This window comes from Atta colombica, unplaced genomic scaffold (assembly GCF_001594045.1).
Source record: "Atta colombica isolate Treedump-2 unplaced genomic scaffold, Acol1.0 scaffold32, whole genome shotgun sequence".
In the NCBI taxonomy this organism is placed as follows: Eukaryota; Metazoa; Arthropoda; class Insecta; order Hymenoptera; family Formicidae; genus Atta; species Atta colombica.
In genome coordinates, this window is record NW_017259426.1 from 340,822 (window position 1) to 350,696 (window position 9,875).

General features: G+C 38.7%; 1 protein-coding gene across 4 annotated transcripts in view; it reads right to left on the reverse strand.

Annotated features, from left to right (window-relative positions):
- Positions 1-357: 357 nt before the first annotated feature.
- LOC108690415 (F-box/LRR-repeat protein 20) overlaps positions 358-9,875 on the reverse strand; it is a 21,667-nt gene continuing 12,149 nt past the window's right edge. The window contains exons 1-9 of one of the 4 annotated variants that reach the window (XM_018197692.1): positions 8,484-8,536; positions 7,816-8,073; positions 7,211-7,278; positions 6,424-6,553; positions 5,858-6,319; positions 5,005-5,196; positions 4,830-4,931; positions 4,490-4,705; positions 358-4,060 (exon numbers count right to left, since the gene is read on the reverse strand). In XM_018197692.1, coding sequence (XP_018053181.1) covers positions 3,953-4,060; positions 4,490-4,705; positions 4,830-4,931; positions 5,005-5,196; positions 5,858-6,319; positions 6,424-6,553; positions 7,211-7,278; positions 7,816-7,836 — 1,299 coding nt within the window. In that variant the 5' untranslated portion in view covers positions 7,837-8,073; positions 8,484-8,536 and the 3' untranslated portion in view covers positions 358-3,952. Of the gene's footprint in view, positions 4,061-4,489; positions 4,706-4,829; positions 4,932-5,004; positions 5,197-5,857; positions 6,320-6,423; positions 6,554-7,210; positions 7,279-7,815; positions 8,074-8,483; positions 8,537-9,875 lie in introns of those variants that run through there. The other 3 variants (XM_018197689.1, XM_018197691.1, XM_018197690.1) reach the window with 3 other exon arrangements.

The following is a 9,875-nucleotide window of genomic DNA, read 5'->3' on the forward strand; positions in this document are numbered from 1 at the left end:
GATGTTAAGGAATGCATCCTGTGTCTCTTGTTGAAAAGTCATTAGTTTGTCATCATTTTGATCAAATAATGTCACCTTGCTACCTAGGGAACATAAATCTCATTTCCTAGACACTAATGCACATTTCTACCAATGAAGATTAATTTTAAAATTGCTTCAACTTACTCTTCATCTTTTTCTAGTTCTAAAAATTAGAAAAAAAATCAGGAAGTTGAACCAAGATTTAAGTTACAATAAATTAATCTATAAAATGGGCAAAAGATATATCCTTTTCAATTAAACTGTGTTTTTCTTATATAGTTCATCTTTCTTCTTTTTCTTTCCATATTGAAAAAAAAGAAGGGATGAACAGTGCGAGTAGTTTAATTAAAAAGAATAGGTCTATTTGATTCATTTGATGCGAAAGAGTTTTGTCCTCTCTTTTTAGAGAATTCACGCGGTTGAATTGGTGATCGTAGCGTAAAGGACAATTCCTAAATAGCAAGCGAGGAGTAGAATGCAAAAGTTAAGGACATCATCATGTCATTTGTCTCATCACTGACTTATAACTCAAGCAGAATAAAAAGTCATTATGACAAGTCATTATCACAGTGGCTCCAAAATGATTATTAAAAGTCACTTTTCAATCAGTCACAATTAATCTTAACATCATTTTAATGTTAGTTAATCGTGACTTGTTGCTGTGCTTGGATTTATTCAAGCAGAACACAAATCAAAATGACTCCAAAATAATGGTTAAGAGTTACTTTTCCATCATTAACAATACATTTTAACTTTATTTTGATGTATCATGATTTGTTTTGCTTTCACAATCTATGCAGCACAGAAGCTTGCAACAACATTGCTGCAACGTATGCAATATTACTGAAACGTTGCAATTACTAGAATAATCTATGCTGTACAGGAAATAAAGCCATGACATCCTTTATGACATCTATTATGTTCTACTTGGGCTGGTATTATTTGTCATCATTTTGACGTCAAAGTGATATTAAAGGCATCATTTTGACGTTAAAATGATGTAGCTTGCTATCTGGGTTCCGTTCGGAGAAATCGGAAGGAAAGTGCAAACGCTCATCTATCGAGATTCGCGAGAGATCGAAAAGCCTTGCGGATAGCGCGCGTGTTATATGTGTACGTGTATGTGTCCTGCATCATTGGCGGTTATGTCATGCGCGCGTATAATCGTACATCGCTTATAATTATTAACCTGACTTCGAACGACACGTTTACAATGATCACGTTATTCCACTAGGGATGACATGCAGCGTATAAAACATATCTTATCTATATATTTATTTACTGTTGTATTATATACTAGGTTGCCGCATCCGTTATTTCTGTTACACGCTATATACTTCATATATACGCGGTACGTCTCTTACACGCTACCAAAAGATTAACAATCGATACTTCGTGTTTCTTTCTTCCCCCCTCCCCTCCCTTTGCTTAACGCGACGATATGCCGTGTATCGCGATATTAACTGGGTTTACGATTCACGAATCAAAGACAGAGGAAGGAAAAAAAACGAGGCGCGTTTCGCGTCTGACGGATATTGCACTTCGAAACTGGACCGCTTTTAAAAATTTCGCGCGTTGGTCTTCGACCAGCCATTAACGCGTTCAAAATGCGTCCACGGCTTCTTTAGTAAAAATCTGGCAAGGGTATGCTTCTAAAAATATAGCCAATGTACGTGTGTGCGCGCGCGCGCATATGTATGTGTAGTAGTGTCTTTTATATTCAAAATAAATTATGTCGATTCGAAATCCAAATCCGTCGTCAAGTTCCATCGTGAGAACTCTCGGAGATACTACGCTGTGGAATTTCTTCGTGTACAATCAAATGGAAAATCGTAATCCATCGTGTATAGGGGTTGTTCCGTCTTTCCGTGATCCATTTCCCGGCCTCGGGGAAAGTCACGTTCGACATTTCAGGTCTTCTTATGAAATTGCTCGTTCTCTCTTTGCCGGCGCTCAACGCGAAGATCCGACAACAAATCGGTTGTTTCATCGAACAATACATGATCCGAGATGTGATAGCACCGATGTTACAATCGGGGCCTTTACAAGCACTCGGTCGGAGATTAAATGTCTTTTCTGTTTGTTTTGTTTGTTCCATCGGGCACATCGTCACTATAGTCACGGCGTATCTAGAATCAATTGGCGATGATCAGATCGCACGAAGATCCACCGCTCTTCACAATACGTCCGTGGCTTCATGATACTGCCGCTATTCCGTTATTTTTTTTTTAAACCTAGGCTTAAAAAGTAAAAATGCCAGCGCCGTTCGCCGCCAGCACGAAGTTAATCGGTTTAACACATTAACGCTTTGATTCGTTTTTCAGTCTGTGCTCTCCTAGTCCATGACAAGTTACAAAAAGAAAAAAAAACAAAAAGAAAACAAGATAATAAAACGGAGAATAGAAATAATAGAATAGATGTCCGGGCTGTCGAGGAGAAGTGATGTTTACGTTTTACACGGGTACTCGAATACGATACACGGGCATAAATACCGTCTGCCCGCGAATCGATGTAAAATGCATCTCTCACGCGCCACCGCTATAGGCCGCGTTAGCGGCGGTGGAGTCTTCAAAGACGATACTCGAGCGTTCTCCTCTCATTCTCACTCTATCTCGAGTGTCCATGATCACAAATATACGTCGAAATTTTCGTCGTTGAAAGTTGAAAGTTGTGCGCCCTTGATGCGACAAATTCCGCGACACGCGTTCGTCTTCATTTTTCTCTCTCTCTTCCTATTTTTTCTTCCTTTTTTTTTTCGTTTTCTTGTTTTAACGAAAGGAAAGAAATTCATAGGTGTCGCTCGGTAATCACGATACGCGCGATTCGTTAATACTTTTTAAACAGACACCGAGAAGAAACACTTTCACCGAGCCGTATTTTGTCGGTGCATATACGTCTACGTTATACGATAAACGATAATTAATATCCTAAATATTACGACGAGATTCGATTCGCGGTCGCTATACCGTATTTTGTTTTTTTCTTTTTTTTTGCATCTTTTTTTTCTCGTTTATCAATAGCATTATAGGCAGTGTTCGTTGAGAAACTGCTACGATTACACGTCGAGATTGTGTGTGAAATTCGACTTCTGGATACAATTGCACGCTTGACTTCGTTGCCCCTAAAACTACCGTTCTCTTCCACGTTTCATCGGTAGTACGCGCGCGCGTGCTCATTAAGATATTTATAAGACATTTACGCGTATCTTAAAATAAGTATCTCGTGTTTATCGAGCAACGTAAATCGATAAACTTGCTCGCGTAGCGCTAGGAAAATACGCGTCCGAACGCTAATCAAAATAAGCTCGCTCGCTCTCGAATACGTCACTTCGTATGTATTGCGAGTGGCTCAGAAAACACGCGGGCGCATTTATTTCTCTCTGTGAACGAACGCTAAATGAAGATCATAGAAAATATCGCTAAAGGAAACCTGAGAATTTCTTTCCTTTGCAGACTAACTTTCCGCACGCAATATATACCGAGATAGTGGCGATGCACTTACTATCGAGATAACAGAGTACAAATAGAAATAATAATAATAATAATAAGTGTTGTAGTAACAGCGGTAGTAGTAGTAGTAGTAGTAGTAGTAGTAATAGTAGTAATAGTAATAGCAGCAGCAGAGCAGCAGCAGCGGTCATAGTGGTAATTGCAGTAGTAGCATCTGTGTTGATGATGGTGACGTACTTTACTCGTTGCATGTGGAGCTTGAATCGATTTAACGATTTGCAATTGACAACGAGTCCTCCCGTTCTCACTTATCAATGTGTGATGGGCAACCGGAGCGCTTCCTCCGGTAACCACGAGAGAGAGAGAAAGAGAGAGAGGTCCCATAATCGCCGTAAGCAGCGACCACCGATAAAGGTCCACTAATCCCGTGGGTATATATATCGGACGATTTTTTACTTCGGAGTTAGGAGTTGAAGGCAAAATCACAGAATGACGCAGCACCGACAGTATCGTTGTCGCGAGGCTCCTGCGCTGGGTGGCGGAGTCGGCGGTGCAAAATACGCGTGCACTTTTAAGTTCGGTAGATGGGCCTAAAATAATACAAATAACAAATTTAATATTCAATAATCGTAAATTAAGAACGACAGAAATGACAAGTTCTATCTTTAATCGTGTACGATTACTACTTTGTTTCGTTCGTTGAAACAAACGGGAAAAAAAGCAAGTCTCTTGAAAGTATATTACAATGATCTATGATAATGTACTGTAAACCGCAGTCATAAGTTCTTTATATATGCGATTCATTGTTAAGCGGAAAAAGCAGTATTAATTATAGCCGTCGGATATCGTAATTACGCGGGATCGTTAGTTTTTGTGGAATGCGCGATTTGTTATACGGTTGCGTGATACGCGCTTGGTTGTGCGCTAAATATAACGCTCCGCGGGAAATACAAAAATACCGAATCCCTTTTTCCGCATAACGCATGAACGTCGAAGAATAGGGTAAAACAGGACAATACTCTGAGTTTACGTATGCCCTCTCTGGTAATGTGTAGGCAGTCGTAAAGTTCGATACGCTCGAGATTGTGACAGGCCTGCATCAGATGGTTCAGACCGTTGTCCGAGATGTTCGGGCAGTTGTCCAGCTCTAAGACGGCTAGGTGTTCCGCCGCACATGGCGACAGCGCGATTTGTCTGAGGCCTTCGTCGGTGATCAACTCACAATGTGACAGGCTCTGCATTCGGAAATGGCAAAACTCTCGATATAGGCGAGCGTTTTTGCGAATCGAGAAAATGCACCGACACTGAATGTCATAAACATTGCCTAACGCGAATGTTTCACATTAAATCGCTACTCACTAGTTTCTCCAATCTCGGACAACCCATCGCCAGATGAGTGAGGGTGGCGTCAGTGATTAAAAGGCACTCTTCCAGATCCATCTTTTCGAGCAGTTTGCAATTCTGAAAGTCGAAAGTCGAATAGAATTACGCGCTCGGTTGTTTACAGATTCAAACGGTTCGCCGATCAACTCACTCTCGCGAGGGCCTGAAAACCCGTATCCGTGAAATGGGTGCACGCGACGCATTCGAGTACATTGAGAAGTGGACAGTGTTGTGCCAGGCTAATCAACGTCGCGTCCGTTAAATTGGGGCAATTCGACAGGCAAACGTAATGCAGCCGTGGACACCGTTCGCTAAGTTCTCTGACTCCATCGTCCGTTATATTCTGCAAGAATTCCAAAGTGATTTTTACTTACTAACGCAATGCTTAGAAAATTTTTAATATTAGAAACCGAACGGTCATTATTGATTATTTTTATTCTTTAGATTAATATTAAATATATTTTTTGTGAGATAAGATTCTTTTTAATTTATTTAATTATATCCTTCATATTGATGAAATATTTTTTCACATCACTCTTTCTTTATTTTCATACTAATTTATTCGCTTGATCTTTTTAGGGAATAAAGAAATGTTGGTATTTCTAATTTTAAGTCACAGAAATAGCTTATCCGAGATATATATTTATGAATCAAAATAATATATTTTGGATAAATATTATAATTTCTTTTTTTTCTGTCGCATGAGATCTATTTGCTAACGAAATATATAGACAATTTTCTTTATATTTAATTTTTATTAATATTTAATATTTTCTTTTTCTTTCTTCATCTCGCTTTTTATCGAGAAACTAAAATCGTCAACGTTATGTTATTGAATCAAATTGTAAATATTATTGTGTAATTTCTTTCAGTGATACGAGCGGATCTTATCTTTACGAGGAACAATGATATCTCATTAACGACAAATCCGTACGACGACTGTCTGAGGCGCGAGACGCAATTGTTCGTAACATGCGAATTTGCGAAGTCAATGAGATAAGTACCCTGCATTCGTGTAGATTGATCGCTTCGAGATTAGGACAGTAGCGCGCTAAACACATCACGGCCTTATCCGTTAGCTGACGGCATCCTTTGCTTAGGAAGCTGCGGAGCTCTGGGCAGCCCTTTGCGAGCGCGTCGACCCCATTGTCAGTGAGTAGCTCACACCACGAGAGATTTATGTGAGTGAGCAGGGGGCAGCCAGCCGCGAGATCCTTCAGGGACATGTCCGTTATCTCGGGGCAGGAGTCCAGATTCAGCCGCTGCAGTTTGGGGCAATGACTGCTGAGGGCCGCGCATGTCGCGTCCGAGATCCTCTTGCACTGACTCAAATTAAGCTCCTCGATATTAGGACATGACTGGGCTAGGGTGCGCATTGAGTTGTTACCGATGCTTTGGCATCCCTTGAGCGAGAGCTGCCTGAGAAATCCGCCACAACGCCTCGAGATATTTTCTATTACTGGTCCCTAAGCAAAAGTCCCCCCATCCATGTTAATTGTGAGTCCATCTTTTTTTGGTTTTTTTTTTCTTTAGGTTCGTGAAGAGACGATTTCTTTTTTTTTTTATTTACCTCCACATCTCGTTGAAAATCGAAGAGATCGATCCTCTGCCAATTGGACCCATCGAGTGCCAATACATTCCAGGCCTTGCTTACTTGGGCACAACGGCATAACGATACGACATCGAGGTACGAAAAAATTCTGTCAATTACAGAGATTTGTTAAAACGACTAGCATGTTATCGCGATTACCTAACACTTTGCGAACGCAAGGAGGACAATATGGACTTAAGTTTTTCGCGAGACATGATATAACATAACGCTTACGTTTTGTGTACAAATTTTACAAATCTTAGCATATGTCTGCATACAAAAAGATTTTAAAGGGCAAATATAGGGTTGTTGCCCATTTCTATGAATGTATAAGATTAACTATAATTTTGATTTGACTTACTCATCTTTTTTTAGTTCTAATACTCATTTTCATTCATGTAGATTGACTTTAATCTTGATTTATTTTTTCGAGTTCCAATACCCATTTCCAATGTAGATTAACTTTAATCTTGGTTCAATTTACTTTTCATCTTTTTCTAGTTTTAAGAATAAGTTAAAGTTAATTTACATTGGTAGAAAAATAGACGTGTGTCTATTTCAAATACAAATACGGCAAATCTAATGTAAATTAAAATAAGACGTTTAGAGATTAAAATCTATTCTAATATAATTGAAGAGTACAAAAGAGTGTCTCAAATTCCCATATTTCGCTCAACTGCCAAAACCGATAAGTTTCCGTCTCTTATCGCGACGAGAACGCCAGCAGATGCGGAGCGAATACATTGCAATCAAATATACGCCATACCTGAGTAGTAATTCTTTTGGCAGTTTCTTGTTAATCTGCGCCTCGTCATCGTGAAACACCCATGTTAGCTGTAATGAAAGATAGGTGATTAAATATGATCTGAGCACGACATGAACCCAGTCGCACTCGCGTTATCATTCGCATATCTGACGAACGTCCATTTCTATCAATGTAGATTAACTATTTCAGGTTAATTAACTGTTTACCTTTTAGTGCTTAGAACTAGAAAAAGATAAAAAATAAATTAACTTTAATCTCGATTTAATTTACTCTTTACTTTTTTCTAATGCTTAGAACTAAAAAGAAAAATAAAAAGTAAATTAAACCGAGATTAAAGTTAATCTGCATTGGTAGAAATGTACTAGAGCACGGAGAGAAGTCGAACAATCCGTCTCTGTTATACGCATACATTGGCGGGAATGAATGAAGATACGAGGAAGAAGGAAAAGAGAATTAGGAGAAGATAGAGAGAGATGGGACGCAACGTTAGACATACGTTTTTCATAGCAGGACATAAAAGAGGCGCTGGGAGGAGCGGCGTATGGTAAAGCTGTAGCATTGACATGCTCGGACAGAGATGGACAGAGATCTCTAGATTAACTAACCTGCATGTAGGATTGCTTCATGGTAGTGACAGGGTTGTGAGTATGCGATTGCGTGTAATAACCGCCCTGATGATGATAATGTTGTTGATGATGATGATGTTGGTGATAATGGTGATGATAGGATGGATGCTGCTGCTTCCACCATTGTCCACCGGTACCGCCGCTTCCTTTTTCCGTCTCCTCGACCAATACCGCTTGTATTGCTCCGACCCCTTGGCCCCCTCCTCCCACTCCTAACTGTTGGAGACTTACTTTTTTCTAAAAAAAATATCCCAATACGTGTCATCTCCGTCGCGTTGACACCGTCACGCCACGTAAATGTTTCGTGTACACGCGACAAACGGAATCGCGACCTTCAGAATAACATTCCCCTTCCCCTTTTCGTTCTATACATTCGAAATCGGAAGATTTTACGCAAGAAACGAGGTCCATAGCTCCGCAACTTCGTCCACGATTTATTCGCGAGATCCTACTTGGACCTCAATAATGAATTCGTTCGCTTTCAGATTCTCGATTTCCAATTTGCTTATCATACTATTATTATAATCTCTATTTAATATGCCAATCCCAATTTTCTTATTCGCTTAATTTTACACTGACAATAACGTAATTTTTTATTAATTATAACAATTTTATTAATTATATTATGGTCTCTCAAGTAATCTTACATTTGCTAAATTGTAGAGACACCTACGACCTCGCCGTGTTCCAGATATATGCCGACTTCCTTTCACACGTACTAATCGCCAATTACTGATTCATCGTCGATCTCGATGTGAACAATAGCGTATGCAAAGTCGGAATTCAAATGATTGCGTTATTCTGATGTTGTTCTGACTGGAAAGTGATACTACTGTTAATTCGCAAGTAAACGCTGTCGTGTTCGAGCAAAAGCGAGCGATTTCCAGTCGTAGTCATACACACATACATTCATACATCACTAATGCAGTCTGTATTGTGCAAAAATTGTTATTATATTACTACACATAAAAGGGACTTAAAATGTACTTTAAATATTGTTATATATTCATTCGTGCAATCTCAATAATCGGTGGATTTCTGCCAAATAATTTTCTTTTTCAGATGAACGAGACTCTATCTACATCATTGAACGTATCGCGATATCATCCTTTATTTAATTAATGTGGAATGTGAATTTTTGCCCAGCTATCCTCATTTAATTTTCATCGAAAAGCTATCATGTAATCGAGAGGGGGAGGGGAGGGAGATGAGGGTGTTTCATTGATGTTATGACAAATAATTCTTTTTTCTGCGACTTCCTCACTCGACTCCTTGTCTCACTGCACTTTCAACGAGGAAAGCGCTCGCTCGCGAAATGCTTGATTATCAGGGAGTTAATAGAAGTGGAAACAAGCGGCGAAGAATGATGGCGCATGCAGAATAGTACAGTGCGCGGATTCACAAAACATTTTCAAGCGCAAGTTGCTCCCAAGTAAATCTCGAATGTTTTCTTTCCTTTTTACGACTTAAGGTTGTTTCATCTCGCGTAAAATGAAACAACTGTGTTTGTATGTGTGTGTCCATGTATGCATGCGTATATATATCTCCCCACATAACGAATACATTGTAAGGATAAGTAAAAATTAATGAGTTGCTTGTACGTTTTTCTTATCTCTACCATGTACGTATACATGTCATATATAAGGTGTCCCAAAATTCATGATCACTCAAAATATATTATAATCAGATTCTCGAAAATGAAATAAAAAGTTATTTATAAATTTATTATTTCAAATAATAATTTTTGAGATAATAAAAGTTTAAATAGCCAATTATGGACTACATTAGGTAGCCAGCATCCATCAGCTGTTCATCAATCATGCGTGTGATAATATTAGTGATGCATACTTTAGTGCAATTATTCATATGTGTTTTAAGCATGGTCTGTAATTGGTTATACTTAAATTTTTACATTTAAGAAATTTTTGCTTAAAATAAACATTTACAAATGATTTTATTACTTACTTTTTCAAGAACATTCTCGCTATATTATTTTGAGTCATTAATTTTAGGACACCCTATATATATATATATATATA